The 20542-nt window shown below is 38.2% G+C and overlaps 1 protein-coding gene across 16 annotated transcripts in view; it reads left to right on the top strand.

Moving 5' to 3' along the window:
* Positions 1–20542, top strand: part of LOC309509795 (uncharacterized protein) — a 100239-nt gene that overhangs the window by 2172 nt on the left and 77525 nt on the right. For 11 of the 16 annotated variants that reach the window (XM_082184683.1, XM_082184696.1, XM_082184693.1 and 8 more), the window contains exons 2-4: positions 1723–1833; positions 4609–6549; positions 9452–9625. In XM_082184683.1, coding sequence (XP_082040809.1) covers positions 1723–1833; positions 4609–6549; positions 9452–9625 — 2226 coding nt within the window. The remainder of the gene's footprint in view (positions 1–1722; positions 1834–4608; positions 6550–9451; positions 9626–20542) is intronic. The other 5 variants (XM_082184697.1, XM_082184687.1, XM_082184689.1 and 2 more) reach the window with 3 other exon arrangements.

Raw genomic sequence — 20542 nt, forward strand, 5'->3', positions numbered from 1 at the left:
GCCTTCTGAGGGTAATCCGTGCGGTTTTGTCGTAAAAATATACATATTTAAAACTTTATAAATGAAAATAACTGGCTTCCGGCAACGGTCGACGCGCGTTCACGGAGATGGATGCTGGCGTATGACGTAGGACGTAGTGTAGGAACCGTTGTGACGTAGAACAAACGTGACAGTGCAGCCAGAGAGCAGAGCAAAACAAAACTCTACGTTCGTTCTACGTCACGACGCTTCCTACACTACGTCCTACATCATACGCCAGCATCCATCTCCGTGAACGCGCGTCGACCGTTGCCGGAAGCCAGTTATTTTCATTTATAAAGTTTTAAATATGTATATTTTTACGACAAAACCGCACGGATTACCCTCAGAAGGCCTGACTGAAAAATAGACTGGAAAATTGCATATCCAAACTTAAATGGTTGCTGAACTTAATGTGCTGCTTTACATTTATTTTTATTTTCTATTAATATAACACCTGTGCCTGGGCACCTAAAACTGCAAGTCAAAGTGGTAAATCCAAACAATTTGTCTTTCAAATGTGTCTCAAACTATCAATATGCTCTGGGAGTTATAGGCGCAGTAGCCAATATGGCCACTAGGTGACATTCAAACTCCATTTGGTGATTTAAAAACTTGAAGGGTTTTAATTTCATGAATGCTTTGGACCACTGGCCTCTTTTGATAAAATACACATAGGGTTTTATTGCTGAAGTGAAAGCAAGCAAACAACAGAAGTAAAAATAAAGTTTTACACTGAACTTGAATTAAATGTAAATAAAATGAAAAAGTTTCCACTAGTGGTCCATTCCAGTTAAAATATTCTAAAGTAGCTCCTCAAAATATTAAATATGTTTAAATATGTTTTAAAAAGTGGACATAAATAAATAAAAAACTATAACTGACAAAAGGCATCGACATTGAAAGTCAACTTATAGCAATTCATTGACTAATTCACTGTTAATAAGTTAATTTGCTAAAACTGATAAACGGCATGTTTAAAAAAAAATAACTTACTGCTGTGTGTTATCCTCCACATATAGCACATTCTGAATCTTAAACACGTTTTGTCACAAAAGCTGGTATTGTCCATTGTCAAGGCATCGCAAGTTCATGTTTTACAGCAGAAACCGACAAGCACCCTTGTTGTTTGAACACAACCCGATAAGTCCGTTTTAGCCAATCAGCGCACAGTATTCAGCTCAGGTGACAAGGCTGCTAGTCACTTTCTCAGCTTTTTGCTCAGAATGTTGCTTTCGTCATGAAACTTACCCACTGTAACGGGTGCGCAAGGATAAGGACAGGGCCAATCCAAATGCTTAAACAGATTTAATAACAAAAGGCAAAACATAAACAATCCAGACCCAAGATCATGGCAAATAATCCAATTGAGAGCATATGAAAACCCCAGGTAAACTACACTACCAACAACGACTCGTACAAACTAACTGAAAAGCAAATGGTCTGTTTTTTTCTTTTGATATATTGCATGTTTAGTTATTCATACAACATAATATTCGGTGCACCATGAAATCTTTGTGAAAATTAACAAAAACGCACATTATACCCCGGTGCGCCTTGAGTCCCATTTACCCTACCATTAATAAAACATGTTTTCTCTAAAACTATGCATAATACACATACTGCTCCATAAATTACAGTTTTGTTGCCCAAAAAAATCTGCAAAGAAACAATTTAAAATATTTCTGTTTGTTTTTTTCTCAGTATCAACAACAGGAAGAGAAAGAGAGCAGCTTCTCCAGGATCCAACTGTGTGTCCATGAAGAGGCAAGAGCCCCCAGAATTCAGTGATGGAGCAGTGACCTTTGACCCTGTGTGAGTATCATCATGAAGAGTGAGAGACACATGAACACATTCAGAACTTTAACATGTATAACAAGTAACAAGTGGAATTCAAGATGCAAAGAAAGGAATCCTTTCACTTTGTTAAAGTGTCTTAAATAGTGTTTTCTTACGCTTCTGTCTGTCATTTCCCTGTTAGATCTACATTTACACTGGAATGATTTTTGTTACATGTTGCATCAGTGTTATATTGACAGTTATCCTTTAAATCTTGATAAAAACTGAAATGAGAAAATTCTGGCTAGGAATAAATAAAATCAGTGGTTCCCAATCTGGGTTCCCCAAAATCTCTGCTCATTTCAATATTTTAATATCAATATATAAATGTACGTTTTTTAATGTAAATGTAAGAAAAACTGATCGATCTGCCATAAATCAGCCAATAATAACTTCCTATGAATCGACTGATTATTTCTAAACTTGCCAATCATATGTTGATGACACAAAAAATGCAAGACTGCTCAAACCAGACAGTGAGAGAAAATATGAAAGAACTTTAAAAAATCAGGATTCATATCAGCTGATCAAGATAATAGGAAAATCTATGATTGGCATAAAATATGTGATTTTTCTATTTCTAAAGGAAAGATGGCAGGTTATTTAGACATAAAGGGGCTGTTTACACCTGGCCACTTCATGTGTTCTCTGTGATCTTATAGCTATCCGATCGTGAAAAGACCAGGTGTAAATGCCCTCCGAAACGCATTCGAGATGGATTTGAATCTGATCGCTCAAACCACTTCAGGAGGAGGTCTGAGACGCATTCCAGACGAAACTGGACAAGTGTAAATGCATCTGGTTTTTGAAACCACATATTTAAATTTTACCCCTCCCAACAATGCAAAAAAAATAAACGTGTGAGAGCGTGTTATAGGCTATATGTAATGTTATAGCCAGATATGACGACGGTACTGGAACACGCATCGCCACAGATGAGCAGCTGAGCATCTATTCATCAAGCCAATGTGCAAACTATCACAAAACAAAGTGAAAGTAAGTCGTAGACGCTTAACACACAATCATCCTCATTAAAAGTAAAGAAACGAAATGATCTTACCAGGGCTGTTGTCGCTCTCTCTTACTGCGTTTTTGATTTTGAGATTAGCTGATTATCAATAAAATGGAGCTCATATCTGTTGCTTTCGCTGACATGAACTCCATTAAATCTGCATATAGCGCGGGGAATTTAAGATCGGATTTATATCCATTTTGTGAAAACATTTAGGTGATCAGGTGTAAATGGAATCATTTTGATAAATCATATAGCTGTCCGATCTGAGAAGATGCATGAAGTGGCCAGGTGTAAACAGCCCCATAATCTTCTCTGACTTTTCACACGCCTCACTTGTGGTAAATGGGATTTCAATGTGCAACTAGGAAATCCAGAAGTGTTTGCAGTCTCTGTCATCAGTCTCCATTTACATGTAATCATATCACACCACAATAATCAAATTTGTCTTACAAATCTTACAAAACACTTATTTCTACGATTTTCATATTAAACCTATTTAAAGGTCCCGTTCTTCGTGATCCCATGTTTCAAACTTTAGTTAGTGTGTAATGTTGTTGTTAGAGTATAAATAATATCTGTAAAATTATAAAGCTCAAAGTTCAATGCCAAGCGAGATATTTTATTTAACAGAAGTTGACTACATAAAACGGCTCGATTGGACTACACCCCTCTACTTCCTGCATTAATGACATCACCAGAACCGTGTTTAGACTAACCTCCGCCCACAGGAACACAGGCGTATTGATGGCGAAATGTCAACAGACGGTTGATGTTTACCTATAATCGGATACCGCAAAGTTTAATTCGAAGTTGTTAGTTTGCTCTGTCCTTTTCACCACGGACTGTTTTTCTAACCTGGGATAATATCAAGCAGGCTTCTCTCAGCGTTTCATATTGACGAAGGGGGAAATTTCAACTATATTCCAGCAAGCGGTAAGTACAAGTAGTGATTTAATATGGAAGTAGCGATCAACTTCACATCGTTTCTCTTAGTAGGATGAAAATAATCTTACTTAAACTGTGATTAATATACAGAAAGCGATCAAAGAACAACCCCTTTCCAATCGTCCAAGCTGTCAATCACACAGCGCGAGTTTAATATGGACACTTGCCAAAACTCGTTATGAAATCAATGACGCTGTTACACTGCACAACGAAGCTCTTACTGTATTTATATACCTCATGTTTGCATTGGTGAAATCATTAGTGAGTGCTGAAACTGCGTTGCAATGATAAGATCTTTTTTCACGCGATCAACAGGCTGTCATCTGCTCAATGCTCGTCACTGCAATTTTTTATGTGATTGAAATAGATCTAAATACTTAAAAAACTTCTCACGATTCGTTAATCCCGATAGCTGTAATAGTAAAAACGTATAATAGCTGTAATAGTAAAAGTTTTCCAGATAGTTTCACATGTAATGCCAGATATTTCATATGCAAGCATTTCAGCCAATCACAGCAGAGGGCGTTTACGCTGAAGTCTCTCAGCAGACACGCCCCTTCAAACAGAGTGTTCAAACCAGGGAATGAAACCAGGCTAGGAAATATGCCTTTTATTTCTAAATTATAACAATTTTTGATCTAAAAAACATACTAACGTTATAAGGGCACCCCTGGAAACATGATAAAATAATAAAAATAATCCATGGAATGGGACCTTTAAATATTTTTCTTTGTTCACAAAGGCCTTTTCTGTTTGTTTTTGTGTCTCTGTTCATCTTAATGTGTTTTCAGTGGTGTGAGAGCTGACCAGATCAGAGATGTGTCCTGTCAGACCAGCACATCCTCCTCCTGTCAGAAACACATCAGTCATAATGGCACAGAAGCAGCCCTGCAGCTCGAGTCTCACCAGCCAGTGCATAAAGATCTGCAGAGAGTCAAAGACCAGCACAAAACCAGCATGAAGAACAAGTATGAGAGCTTATTTGAGGGAATCAAACTACAAGAGAATCAGACCCTCCTGAACAGGATTTACACACAGCTGTACATCATAGAGGGAGAGAGTGAAGGAGTGAATGAAGAACATGAGGTGCTACAGATGGAGAAAAGTTACAAGACACTTCAAGACACTCCAATCCACTGCAATGACATCTTTGATCCTTCACCTGAACTAGGATATGAGGAGAAGAGAAGAGAGAAGAAGGACAAAATCAAGACTGTTCTTACTAAAGGCATCGCTGGAATTGGAAAAACCGTCTCTGTGCAGAAGTTCATTCTAGACTGGGCCGAGGGAAGAGCCAATCAGGATGTAGATGTCATGTTTGTTCTTCCATTTAGAGAGCTGAACTTGATTAAAGATCATCAGTACAGTCTTCACAGACTTCTGCTGGACTTTCATCCTGAACTTCATGATCTGGACTCTAAGATTTATGATGAATGTAAAATTGTGTTCATCTTTGATGGTCTGGATGAAAGCAGAATTACACTGATGTTTTCAGACAGTGAGAAAGTTTCTGATGTGACTGAGTCTTCATCAGTGGGTGTGTTGATGTCAAACCTCATGAAAGGAGATCTGCTTCCCTCTGCTCTCATCTGGATCACCACCAGACCAGCAGCAGCCAATCAGATCCCCTCAAACTACATCAACCGTGTGACAGAAATTCAGGGATTCAATGACCCTCAGAAGGAGGAATATTTCAGGAAGAAAATCAGTGATGAGCATCAAGCCAGCAGAATCATCTCACACATCAGAAGAGCAAGAAGCCTCCACATCATGTGCCACATACCCGTCTTCTGCTGGATCTCAGCCACTGTGCTTCAAAACATCCTGAAACAAGATCTCAGTGCAGAAATCCCTCAAACTCTGACTGAAATGTACATACACTTCCTCCTCATTCAGACTAGCATGAGGAACCAGAAGTATGAAGAGAGAGATCCAGAGAAACTCCTGCAGTCCAACAGAGGAGTGATTGTGAAACTTGCTGAACTGGCTTTCAATCAGCTGATGAAGGGCAATGTCATGTTCTATGAGGAGGACCTGATTGAGAGCGGCATAGACGTTACTGATGCCTCAGTGTATTCTGGGATTTGCACTGAGATCTTCAGAGAGGAATCTGTGATTTATCACAGGAAGGTTTACAGCTTTGTACATCTCAGCTTTCAGGAGTTTTTTGCAGCACTGCAAGTGTTTCTCTGTTATTTACACAAGAACAGTGAAGTTCTGAAAATGTTCCTCACAGGAAAGTCCAGAACTCAATCTGGAAATGTTTCTCTGGATGTGTTTCTGAAGGAAGCAACGAATAAAGCCTTGATAAGTAAAAATGGACACCTGGATCTTTTCCTTCGATTCCTTCATGGGATCTCACTGGAGTCCAATCAGAGACTCTTACAGGATCTGCTGATTCACACAGAGAACAACCCAGAGAGCATCAAGAAAATAATCCACAATCTCAGACGAGGTCAAAAAAACAATGTCAGTCCTGAAAGATGGATGAATCTGTCACACTGCTTGATTGAGATGAAGAATAATTCTGTTGTTGAAGAAATGCAGGCATTTTTAAAATCTGGAACAAAAAACAAATCTCTTTCTCTTGCACAATGTTCAACTTTGGCAAACATGATCCTGATGTCAGAGGAGGTGATGGAAGAGTTTGACCTTAAAAAGTACAGCATCACATCATCACAAGAGGGTCGAAGGAGATTGTTACCTGCTCTGAGGAACTGCAGAAAAGCTCTGTGAGTGTGAAAATACGAACATTATATCAACTGAATTGAAAAAGTCATATAATACCCCCATAATTATAGATTTTCTTCTGGTAAATGCACTGTAATGACCATAGAAGGAGAATTAAAAAAAATTAATTATTTCCGCTCACACCCATTCACATAATGGGAGTGAATAGCGACCAGCATCGAGCTAAAAAAAGAGGCAAAAGTATCAATGGTCCCATGCGACACCTGTCATATATTCCAAGTGTTCTGGGGGGTATATAACAGTATTTGGTGAAAGACAAACCAACATTTTATTTGTTACTTAACAAAAGTGTGACTGCATTCATGAGACTCGATTAGTGCTGCCGTTCACTCCGACTCGCCCAAAAAAGCAGACTAGTGAGAAATCAAGATTATAAAAAAACAAAAACATAATTTGGGTTGTAACGACTGTGATGATAAGCTTGTTTCTTTTTGCTGCACGTTGAAGCTGGACGTGTGTTTGGTTCCACACTGTCTTTCTCTGTCAGAGCCAGTCATTAATGGCCAGTACCTCAGAGAGTTCCCTTGACCAGGGAAATAGAGGTGGTTGAAGTCCCAGGACTCATTGGAAAGGTGTAATGCCAGTGGAGGGTTTCTGAAGGGAATTTTGAGCATATTCAGCCCAGCGTAAGAAGTTGCTCCAGTTCGACCGATTCTGCTGTCAGTACATTCTAAGATACCTTGTGAGTTCTGGGTTTAGGCTTTCGCTTTGACCATTCAATTGTGAGTGATATCCTGAGGTCAGGCTTATATTTAAATTGAATTGATGGAAGGCCATCCAGACCCGAGATGTGAACTGGGAACCCCGGTCTGAGACAATATCTTCAGGTAGTACATGATAGCGAAACATGAAGTGGATGAAATGTTCTACTGTAGCTGTTGGGAGCTTAGCTAGAGGTGTTAATCGACATGCCTTAGAAAAAAATGTAATGACTAGTATATTAGTGTTACCCTGGGAGGCCAGGAGATCAGTGACAAAATCAATAGCAATGTGTAATCAAGTTTGTTGAGGAATGGGTTGTGGCAGTATTATATTTTGCTGAATGCTATCAAGTTTTTTAATATGGTCTTTTTGGACTGTAAAGGTAAGAATGAAAATGTCTCTTCTTCACTCCAATTGGCGAGGTTTCAATTTGCCATTTGAAATGTTTCCCATCAAACTCTGAAACAACTGTTTATACAATTTCTGTGACTTGTCCAACACATGTGAACATGAGGGACTTGATTGGCTGTCCGTTGCTAAGCATCTAGCCGTAACATTCTAACACTGTATTGTTTCACACTGTGCAAGTTTGGCACCGCAATGCGGGATTAACATCACAAAAGCGACTCTAATCCTTCTCCGGACCAGGGTTTCATTACTCTGTGTAAGAAGTGGTGCTAATCCCACTTCTAACATACAAATGTGAAACGTTCCTTTTAGCCAGGGTTAAAAGCAGGGTTTAGAACCACTATAACCAGAGGTTAATTGCGGCATTGAAACAATGTGTATTGTGAAAATTGTAATACAAATAAAATTGAAAAATACATAACAGAGATTTGGTATTAATCAAGGTCCCTTCTAGCCTAGAAATCTAGACGCACCCTAGTGGCAGCAAAACTTATTTTGCTTCCAGGGTAGTCTAGCAACTCTCCATTGACTTTTTGAGCTGGAACAACCAAACTCAGGTCAGGCCAATCACATCGTGTATACGCTGATTTCACGCAGCCGTTATTTTGAAATCGAAAGCGAGGCTCCGGTGGGAAGAAAACCGGAAGTGTCGCCTTTAATCACAGGAGAGTCGTGAATGCGATGGCATATTGTTGTGTTTAATGATGTTGTGTCAATTCTAAAAATGTACATACATTTCTTTCATACTTTAGACTATATACAGTGAAATTCATTTATAAAGAAAATATTTTTTTTATACATAATTCAGAAGGTAAAAAAAGAAGCAGGAATGAACTATATACATATCCTATATTGAATATTAACATCCAATAGTGTAAATCGCGGCAGCAGCTTCAGGTTGGTAATCCAAGGCATTGTTGTTTATCTTTACTTCCGGGGTTCTTCCCACCGGAGCCTCACTTTCGATTTCAAAATGGCGGCTGCGTGAAATCAGCGTATAGAGTCGGTGGACGGGCTTAACATAATTACGACAGAGTTGTGACGGTTCTGTGTGAATTCCCTGCTACTTGAAAACAAAGAATGGCTGATGACGAACAGCGGTCTTTCGAATCAGCTTTGGCCGTGACTCTGGAAGACTTGTAGTTAAGCTTTTCTTTGAGAAAAGAAGAAATAACGGAACTTAAGTCATTCTTAAAAAAGGAAGATGTGTTCGTAGTTTTGCCGGCCAGAAATGGCAAAAGTTGAATCTATCAACTAACGTTAGCTCCGCTGTTGGGAAAACGCTCTGGTTGGTTGAAGCGATGTCCTATTGCGTGCCGAGGGAATTTGAAAGACCATCGTTTATCCCGCCCCTCGGATTGAGCCGTGTCTATGGTGAGTTGCCAGACCTAACATCTTGATGTAGGTCTGGCTTGCCAGGCTAGGTCCCTTCCTGATCCTGTTCCTTTCTCTCCTATCTTTGTGTCACAGTACTATCAATAAATAAGATAAAAAGTCTGACAAAACAAAAAAAAAATCATTTCAAATGACACTATTCAGCTAACAAGACTTTTTTTCACTATAAAGGCTTGTATAAACAAAGACATAAAACTTTATACACATAACCTTCATGAAATATGAAGTCATGTCTATTTAAATTGGCGAATCTTCCTTAAAAAAGACCAGAATGTCAATCAGCATGATCTTTTATGTTGAAGTTAGTTAACCAAACAAGCCGTGCGATCTGGTGGGAACACCAGCATGCCTTTTAATCAGAGTCCTCTCTTTTTTCAGATTAACAGACTGTAATTTCAATGATCAGCACTGTGAAGTTGTGGCTTCAGTTCTACAATCATCAAACTCCTCCCTGAGAGAGCTGGACCTGAGTAACAATTACCTGCATGATGCAGGAGTGAAGCTGCTCTCTACTGGACTTAAGAGTCCAAACTGTCAACTCAACAAATTAAGGTATTTAAGGGGATTTCAACTGGTCTGTGCAAAATAACAGTAATATGTCATATATGTATATATTTGTTAATGTGTTATATTCTAATATTTTATGCAACTTACTTAAAAGGATATTTCACCCAAAAATTAAGTCATCATTTACTCACCCTGCTGTTGTTCTAATGCAGTATGCCCTTCTTTTTTTGGACCATAGAAAAAAAAAGAAAAAAAAAACCCTGCTCACATAATGGAGTGAATAGCGAACAGCATTAAGCTGAAAAAATATGCAAAAGTATCACAGAGTGGTCCCATGCATTGTCATATATTCCAAGTGTTCTGGAGGGTATATGACAGTATTTGGTGAAAAACAAACCAAAATGTTATTTGTTGCTTAACAAAAGTATGACTGCATTCATGAGACTCGATTAGTGCTGCTGTTCACTCCGACTCGCCCAAAAAAGCAGACAAGTGAGAAATCAAGATTATTTTTAAAAATGTGACAAACTCATGAACCTCGAGAAATGCGGTAATTATTAGTCAGTTGGAGACAATATGATATGGGAGTTATTTGTCTTAAGACTTTGAAAGGACCCACATACCTGGAGCTGAGCTTCTTGCAGAGCAGGCGTACACAACGATCCGGAGTAGAAAGCCAGACCCACTGTCCTGGTGCATAATTAGGGTTGGAACGACGGTGATGATAGGTTTGTTTCTTCTATCTTTTTGCTGCACATTGAAGCTGGATGTGTGTTTGGTTCCACACTGTTTTGCTCCTTCGGAGCCAGTCATTAACCCCCTGAGGTCGGCTCTCGCGCCGGCGCGATAGGCTAGTTTTTTTCCTTATCAGTGCAAAAAAGAATCAAAATACTAATTATTAATTTTTATCTTATATGCTTGTGTTATACATCAATCGATCCTGTTAAGTGTGTATTTTTTTGTGAATACTCACAATAAAAACAAAGTGTTGTGCTTTTTGCCAAATAAAGAAAAATAAACACGAAGCGAGTTCTGCCTTCTCTCTGTCAGTTAAGTCCATTCTGAAACGCGTCCGAAAAGGAACCATAACTCAGCGAATACTCAGTCAAACAGTCACACAGGCTCACAGGCATGAAGCTTGAATTCTCTTCTTTTAAATGAAGTAATTTTTATAAAAAACAAATATTCTCAGTTTATGCAATCTGTATGAAAAGAGAGAGATGTCTGTCGTTCTCATCTCAGCTCATTATTTTTAATTTGACCCCGCCCACGGAGAGCGCGCGCTATTCAAATGCAAATGACTGAGGCAATCCTGCAAACTGTGAACGCCCACATCAGCTCGAGAAAACACATCAAGCTTATTCAGATCATTGTACTTGTTTACACCGTCTCGCGGCGCTGTGAGGAATAATACTATCGTAATAATAATAATGGAAAATGTACCTCAGAAGTGCTGGTATTTCGAGGACAACGGATCCTGAGCTATGAATACTGTAGTAAGTTTTTTTTTCATTCTCAAGTGAATCGCGTTTCTGTATGTGAATGAATGAACGGCAGAGATGTGCGCTGTTTACCACAACTGGCAAAAAGACGGTTTAAATTTGAATCGCGTTTCTGTGTGTGAATGAATGTTTCGCTTTTAGCAAACTGTATTGCTATACTGAGTAAAAATCGACTGAAATATGTTGAAATAAAATGTATTTGTATAAGCAACGTATTAAACTGCAAATTAACATTTATATTTCTTATATAAACGAAAGACCTATGTTACAGACATATGAAAGACAACATTTTGTTGATTAGTTTTGGATAGATTATACATTTTTACTGTAAAATATCTGCCACCTCAAATAAGCTTTTGTTTGCTAATAATAATATGTTATAGTGTTTATTCCAATGTAGCCTAGTCTATATTCAAGTAATGAATCCTTAAAGGCCATGTTGCAGGTTAGAGTACCCAGTAAGCCAATGTATAGAAAAATAATGTAGGAACTATATTTAAATATAAACATATACTTATAAAACGCTATTTAGGCTTCTGGAGTCGTTTTTGTGAGAAATTTTTACTTCCGCATTTGAAAACCGCCGAACCTGAAGTGACGTAACATGAGGTAGAGCGGTCAAAGTAAACAATAGGAAAGCAATGGATCGCAATGACAGCTCAGAAAGCTGGGGGAATTGTAGCCTAAATGTTTACTCGTATGTCGTATTATATATATATATATTAGAGGTGGGCATAGATTAATTTTTTTAATCTAGATTAATCTAGATTAATTTAGAAATTAATCTAGATTAATCTAGATTAAAATGGCTCATTTGAATTCTGCCGAAGGCATTCAGAATATGTATGCTACCCAAATAATGACTATAAAAGTAAGTCTTTGAGAACGGGTTTCTCAAGCCAGGTGGCGCATTAGACCAGGGGCTCATCTCCTGTTTCCAAAATGCATCACAAACTGCTTGAGAAAGCTGTTCTACTCATAGACTGTAAAAGGTTACTACTGTACCGTTACCGTCCGTAGGCAACATTAGGTAGGCCTATGTTATTATCAACTACTATAGGCTATCAATTAGGGATGGGCGATATGGCCTAAAATCTATATTGTGATATACATTGCAGCCTCTTGCGATAACGATATACAGTATATTATAATAAAACCATTTCAGAACAGATTACACAGACCCATGCTAAACAACTGCTAAATGTATTTTTTTTTAAAGGGTGTATGTAGTTTTGAGAACATATATTGTGCAAAACTGTAAGTATACAACATAATTTTGCAGATAAATACAATTTAAGTACACTAGCTGCATAGACTTAAGTAGGTCTAATGTTTATTATGGCTTGGAGCTTATGAAACCCCAAATTTAAAATTAGAATATTGTCTAACTGATGTCTTTTCAGTTAAAAAGAAACACAACAACGATTCTTAAAATCGAGATTATGTGCTACACCACTAAGATATATTGGAATGGGAATAATACGCGCGCGCTGGTATTCAGTGATATCATGTTTCGTTTTGAATTTGAGGTGGTCGAACGGATTAGTCGTGAGTTAACTTACCGAACTGTTACCCCACACACTCTGTATATAGTTTGCTGCTGCTCGTCTGACGGCTTAAACCCGAACCAAGTCCAAATAATGGATTTTGCACCGATCTTTTTCACCAGCTTTCACTTTCAGCCGTGTTTACTTAAGATGACGACGAATATGCGTTGCAGCCGGGGTTACCTCGCGGCCGCGGGTAGATTGCGTCATCATAGCTTGTGTAGTATAGAGCCATCTCCCAACCCAACTTGGAGAATAGATTAACGGCGATATTTTTTTTATCGTGCGATAAGAGTCTCGCGTTAACGCAGCACGTTAACGCCGATAACGGCCCACCACTAATATATATATATATATATATATATATATATATATATATATATATATATATATATATATTAGGGCTGGGGGAATTAACGCGTTAATCTTTGCGATTAATTTGAGATGTTTAACGCGTTAAAAAAAAATAACGCATTTAACGCAGCACTTTTTTTTTTGCCTCGTTTTAATGATTTCCTGTTGCGGCTGCTATTGAAATGCCGAAAATATGGGGATCGGGTTTCATTCTCGCGCAGCTTTCATGAGAGCGGGTCTTTTCCCCTCCGTGTGCGCGGCCGCACTCTCCGTTCCGTGTGTGTGTGTGTGTGTGTGCGCGTGTGTGTGTGTGTGTGTGTGCGTGCGTGTGTGTGTGTGTGCGCGTGCGTGTGTGTGTCGGCCATAGGTGTCGGCGCGCTGCGCTCTCTGCTCAATGTTCGACTCCGTGTTTGCGCTGCATGTTCTGCTCTGTCGTTCACGGCCCAAACGCTCCAATCATGTACCGATCACGCACTGGAAAAGCAAAGTCCGCTCAAATAAGGTGAACTTTCTCTGTAGACTTCTGTTTGCTGAGCTGGTATAGTATTGCTGGGCAACAATGTTAAAGGGATAGTTCACCCAAAAATGAAAATTCTGTCATTTACTCTCGCTCAAGTTGTTCCAAACCTGGAGTATGATTTCCTTTCTTCTGCTAAACACAAAAGAAGATATTTTAAAGAAGGTTGGTAATTAAACAGTTGCTGGTCCCCATTGACTTCCATAGTATTTTTTTTTCCTACTATGGAAGTCAATGGGCTCCATCAGTCGTTTGGTTACCGACTTTCTTCAAAATATCTTCTTTTGTGTTCAGCAGAATAAAGAAAGTCATACAGGTTTGGAACAACTTGAGGAAGAGTAAATGATGACAGAATTTTTATTTTTGGGTGAACTATTCCTTTAAAATTACCTGCTCTGATCACATGCTCTGGTAATAATAGCTTTTTTAGGACTATAGTTTATTTTTATAATTAGTAAAAGAAAAAATTGAAAAAAAAATCTTAAATTGATTATGTTGATTGATTATTGAAAAAGAATAATACATTGATATATTGATGTTTAATATTATTTTAATATAGGGCTATTTTCTGTTCCTTTTTTTTTGCGGTGATTCTAAGTTTAATTATTGATGATTACAAGCTTGGAGGAAATGCAATTAATTGCAATTAATTACAGCAAATTGTGCAATTAATTAGTTAATTTTTTTTAATCGATTCCCAGCCCTAATATATATATATATATATATATATATATAATTTATATATAATTTATATATATGATGATATCATATAATTATGAGCCTGATATGAATCCAAGTGAGCAGGACAGGCCAGGGTTAGACAGAACAACGGTGAGTTGTGGTGTGAGGAGAACAGGGCGAGAGAACAGTGTTAGCTTATAGATGTATTCACGTTAGCCGACGATATGTACAACACTATGCTCAGATCACAATACTGTACAGATTATTATCATCATGTATCAGGCAATAGCAAAGCTAGTACTTAGACCCTAACCTGCATGTGTTGTGTGTGTCAGCCATTAGGAGACAGTTTCCAGAGGAAGGGGGACTTTATAAAGGCTTTGAATTGACCCATTTGGTGACGATGAATACAAAAAATTATCACAATCACAACTGTCTTACTGTACAAAAACTTTATATGTAGAAACAGCCAACACAAACATTAAAGTCGGTTTGTACAGATTGAAAATTAATTATAGAACATAATATATTATTTTTATAATAATAATAATAATAATAGTGTCTGCTGCAGACTAATAACAAACACATAAATGCAGTACATTACAAGTTTATGTAGGATATGTTAATGAATTAAATTAAGACAGGCACATTTTGTAAAACAGATGTACAATAAGTGATGTCTGACGGATCCGTGAGCGTCATGTTTCCCGCCGGCGGCCGAACCACATGCTGACGGCGGACCGTCACCGGGCGACCCGATGAAGGAGCCGGGACAGTGTCCACATATCGCCGGGATTATAATCATCCGGTCTATAGTGAACGCTACACACTACCACGTTTTTCAAAGCAGAAGCAGAAGTGAAGTCCCGTCTCTTACCCTGCACAAAACGCACACTGGCACGGAAGATCGCACCGTCCTTTTTCTTATTCGGAAACCTGTGGACTCGATGTCCTGACAGCCCATAATTCACAATCATCTACCACGACGATGATTAATTGAAATACAATAAGCACCGAAAACACACTGAATCATGACCGCTCCAACTGAATACCAACCTATCTCTGCACTGAGCGCGAACGCAGAGCCGGCAAACGACTACCTCATGTGGCGTCATATGACGCGATGGAGAAAAAAAGCGTTTTTTCAACACGGTCAAGGAAACTGTCACGTTTTCTATTAAATTTGTGCCCTTATGTCTTGCAAAACAATTTTAAATCCTGCATTTACTTTTCATATGGTATTTTCATACAATGTTATATTAATACAAAAAAAAAAAAAAACCTGCAACATGGGCTTTAACTTTGAAATATGTATGATAAAATGTATACTTTAGTTTTTACAAAGAAAGATTACACTTGAATTGTTGTTTTAATTGAAACCTTTTTAATAAAAAATATATATTTACAAGGTGGATGTAAACAAACTATTAAAAGGTAAATATAAGCCTTTTCTTTAAATAATTTTTATTGTGTTTTATTAGTGACAAATTTGGGGAGAGGATGCATATTCCAAAACTGAAAATACAGTATGAGAATTAACTGCACAATTAGAGACGTGTTTTCCTTGGATATTATAGGCCAATTTGCAAGCACAATTTGTGAAAAAAAGAAAAGAAATGAGATGCTTCCAACTGTTGCTCTTGCATTCTTTCTTGTGGCTCAGTGACACACCTGAATGAATGGCTCATTAAGTATGCGGGCCCCATTGTCTCCTCAGGTGTGAATCACTACATATGCATGATGGTGTTGGATCGTTGACGCCCACTCCGCATATTGCCTTTCCAAACAGAAAGTGTTTTGCAAAATTTAAATCAATGTATTGTGTTATGTGAATGATTAGGCAGGATGATTTTCACATCATTTTGAAGAAAAAACTTTAGGCGACAACATCCATTAGTCAAAAGTCTTATTGACACATATTTAGTATGTGTTTTGTGGCCTTATTTCAGAAACTTTAGTTTTTAGTTTTTTCAATAACCATGCATAAACATTATTCTCTCAAAAATACAAACATGTACATTCATGTTGCTCACATATTATGGTAGCCCTGTTTGTGCTAAATAGAGTGTAATGATACCTTTGCCATTAATATGTTTAAGCAACTGAAAAAAAACACAAATGTCAGGGCATGTCAGAACATCTCAAGGACCCCAAAAACACCTCAGACCCCAGAGGGTTAATGGCCAGTACCTCAGAGGGTTCCCCTTGACAAGGGAAATAGAGGTGGTTGAAGTCCCAGGACACATTGGAAAGGGGTAATGGATTGTGGCTGTAGAAGGCCTGCGGGGGTTGTCTAGAAGATTTCGCTGTGTGCAAATATGACTTTAGAAGAGGAGGTCAGCAGCGGCATCTGCTGGACACCAGTATTATACAGCCAACAAATATACAGGACAAGCTGACTTAGTGATCATGCTCCAATCACACGAACGGACAGCCAATCAAACAGCAGCATTGGTCGGGTGACTGTGCGCAGAACTTTTTCGTTTAGTTTTCGTTTAGTTTAGTTAAGCTATCATAGAGATGGTTTGTGTGTTGTTTTTCGTAATTCCTGCCAGAGTTGTGTGTGTTAATAGCCCTATTCGCACGGGATTAGTATTACCCCTGGACCTCTGTAATTAAGAAATTACCCCCTGACGTCTGTGTTTTTGGTGGCTCATTCACACGGGCAAATAAATGTTCGTAATTCCCTCGAGTTTACGGACTTTACAGCGTGCGCCCACCCATTCACACTTCACTAGCTGAACGTGCTGAAACGAAGATTGCGCTGCAGTATTGCAATTAAAAAAAAATAACTTATTTAAAACCAATTTATTAGAGAAATATATTATATATATTATAGAATATGATATTATTGTATAAATATATAATATATCTTCTTTTTCTTTTATTCTTTGTCCATATTTACAACAAGCCTGCCTGAAGAAGGTATTATAAATACTGAAACGTCGCGATAGGCTTGTTTTTCTATTCATTTTATTTGGTTTATTTCATTTTATATCATTTTTACTCTTTCACACTTTGATTTCTTGAGATACTTACAGGATGGACGTCTTTAGAGGCCGTGTGAGACAAAGAAATGCTCCACGATACAGACTACTAAATTAAACTACCACAAAAAGCGTCCAAACTTTCCAAAAGAGCTTCCATGTTGCGCCAAAATACTTAATTTGACGTTTCCATGACAACGGTCCGAGTGGAGCTTCCGGATCACGTCTTTACTGTAGTTTGTTTTCTCTTTTGCAGCACTTCATAGTTTTTATTGGAGAAAAACTATAATCGGATTGGAGTAGAGCATATCGAGAGATTTTATTGTTAATATAGTTTTAATACAGACTTAAAATGGACTGTTAAACGGCCCATAATGGTTATTACGTTCTTTAGGAAACGATAGGCTCACAGAAAAACAGCCCAAATCACAGACATGGGGATTCGCACGGGACTGGTATTATCAGAGGACCCCTGTGTTGGCCGAAATACGGTAGGTAATTTTCGGGGGAATTTTTACAGACATTTTTACAGACATGGCAGATTCGCACGGGATAAAAATCACAGACGACCTCTGCGATTATTACAAATTACCGGAGGTCCCTAGGTAATACTAATCCCGTGCGAATAGGGCTAATGACTAAAAGCAACTGTTTATTCATCTTGTTTATATTGCTGTTGCTGCTGATTACAATTAGTCACTGAGTTATTTATATGTAAGATAAATGGATGCGAGTAAGACCTGCAGCTCTGCACGAGCGAATGTTCGTGTAGACATTAGGGGTTGATCGATTATCGGCACCGATATTAAGCATTTTTATGGTTATTGGTAACAGCCACTTTCAAAACCGATTTGCTGATAAAATAATTTAATTTTGAAATGTGCTATATTTGGCTCTGACACAGCCACCTCTGTTGGAACTCATCACTCTGTAGACTAGACCAATGTCCCCTCCCATCTGATTGTTTGGGAGTCATGAGTCCGGCCATTCAACGCAGAAAGCTGAAGGCACTGAAAGCACTTGCTGACTGGAGCTGCTTCACTGATCACTTATCAGTTGTCTCTCAAAGTTAAGGTAGCAGCAGACTTTGCTGAAGTTGCAATAAATCACTACACTGAAGTTGCAAAACACCTCAATATAATCAGATGGACAGAATCGCGGAATCCAGTCATAAAAACGGAATTTACTGTATAAAGCGGAATATCATGGAATTTGTCAACTTTTTGATGAATTAATAAAAAGCAGGTCAGTACAAATCAAATCGAATTTCAAACCGCAAAAAGACTGTTTTAAATATGAATCCTGCGTGTCTCTAACTGAATGGCGCAGACGCGTGATTTAATTTACCACACACACACACACAAACACACTGGAGCATGTGTGACGCTTGCGCTGTTTTCAGCCTCAGCTGCATCATTATATGAGGACATAATTGCACTTTTTAAGTTATTGTTATTGTTATTATTATTATTAATAATAATAATGTTGTTATTATTAACAGTTCTCTGATTTAAATATATGTTTAAAAGCATTTAAAGAAAGTATTTGTCAAAACCCTTTGTTATTTTAAATTTTGACATTAATTTAAATTTTTACACCAGGCATAGGCTATATATTGGGAGATTCACAGGGAGATTTGTTCTCCATTTTATGCTTAAATAGTCAATAAATGGAGAACAAATGTTTTTGCAATCAGTCCAGGTATGTGAGTTCTGAGATTTGTTACTGCTAATACTCAGGTGAGGGAGACCTCCGGTGGCAGACAGGAGGATTTTCAGAGGTAGTGTTCATGACAAACTAGTAGTACAGCGATTAGTTCAGGTGCAGAGATGCACAGATGCACTCACACAGGTGCGCTCCATGTTTTCACTTAAACAGATATGTGGCTATAGCGGTCTGTCACATGCATTAAAGTGTTAAAATGGTATTTATTGTTTTAATTTAAAAGTTTGAGACCTTGTTCTTATCAAAATAACAAAGTGCATAGCTTATTGTGATTATTGGATAGAAGTAACAGGCTATTTATTATGTTTGTAAAATTATTACCGTAAATCCTCTAATATAGCCCCGGGCCTTTATTTTACTCAAGCGCATCGCGGCCCAGGCCTTTATTGGAAGGAGGCCAGAATTAGAGATAGGCCTTTATTTCTATTTGAGCAAAACGGACTACCAGTAGAATGAATAAAAACGAGATTTTGTGTCTATTTGAACCTATAAAATACTAGGTTAATTTATTGAAAACGTACAGTTACTATATAACATTATGGTATGCATACAGAACATTAACAACAAATAAGTATAATATAAATGGTATTTTTTTTGTGAAAAGCAATGATTCATTTTGAAACAGTATTTGTTCCAGCTGTAGTAGCTCCACAACAGCGCGCATCTGTGCATTCATTTATTCATTCATTCATTCATTCATTCACACACACACAGAAATGCGATTCATATTTAAAAAGTCTTTTTGCGTGTAACTTACAGACACTATTGCGATTAGAACAAAGCAAATATAGAACTGACCTATTTCTCGGCTGGATCTGTTCCTCGAAATAATACTTCCAAGCACTTCTGAGGTACATTTTCCAGGATTATTATTACTTAGATGTGTGTTATCCAGCTGATTGTGGGCGTTCACAGGTTTGCGTGGATCGCCTCAGATTATTTGCGTTTGAATAGCGCGCGTTCTCCGTAATTAAGATCAAAGTCAACAGAGTATTTTGAATCTCTTTTGCACTTAAGAAAAAAAGCGAGCCTATAGCGCCGGCGCGATTGTCGATCCCAGGGGGTTAAAAAATAGATTTTCGCCAAAAATCCTCTTTGGCTCCGCAGCTGCCATGGTAAACAACATTAGCCTACCGGTGATTGAAGTCTCACGTGCGAGTCAAGAGCGAAGTGATTGACATGACCAGGCTACCGTAGCTATATGGCTTGGATTCATTAGCAAACATTGCCCCCCTGTGGTATTTGCATGTTACTATCACAAGCATAATGTTATGGCCTGCCCAGAAAAACGTTGGTTCTAATAATAGCCCCGGCCACTATTAGAGACCGGCCTTTATTTACCTCCGCCGACAGCGAGACTGGCCAATGTTAGAGACCCGGCCGCTAATGGAATACAGGCCAATATTAGAGGATTTACGGTACTTTCATCTGGGCGTGGATGGGGATGATCCCTCTGGCGCTGTAGCCTATTAGATGTTTTCGCCGCTTTTGCTGACACTTTTCATCTGAATGTTTTGCATATTGTATACCCGTCATCAACCACTCCTGAATCATTTTTAGATTGCCAAAATGCCCCAATGGGCTTTATGCACAGCTGCACTACTTCCTGAACTTCAGGCAGGTCCTTTGTTTCCTGTCTGACATTATTG

The sequence above is a fragment of the Leuciscus leuciscus genome, assembly GCF_965113295.1.
Source record: "Leuciscus leuciscus genome assembly, chromosome: 1".
Classification (NCBI taxonomy): domain Eukaryota; kingdom Metazoa; phylum Chordata; class Actinopteri; order Cypriniformes; family Leuciscidae; genus Leuciscus; species Leuciscus leuciscus.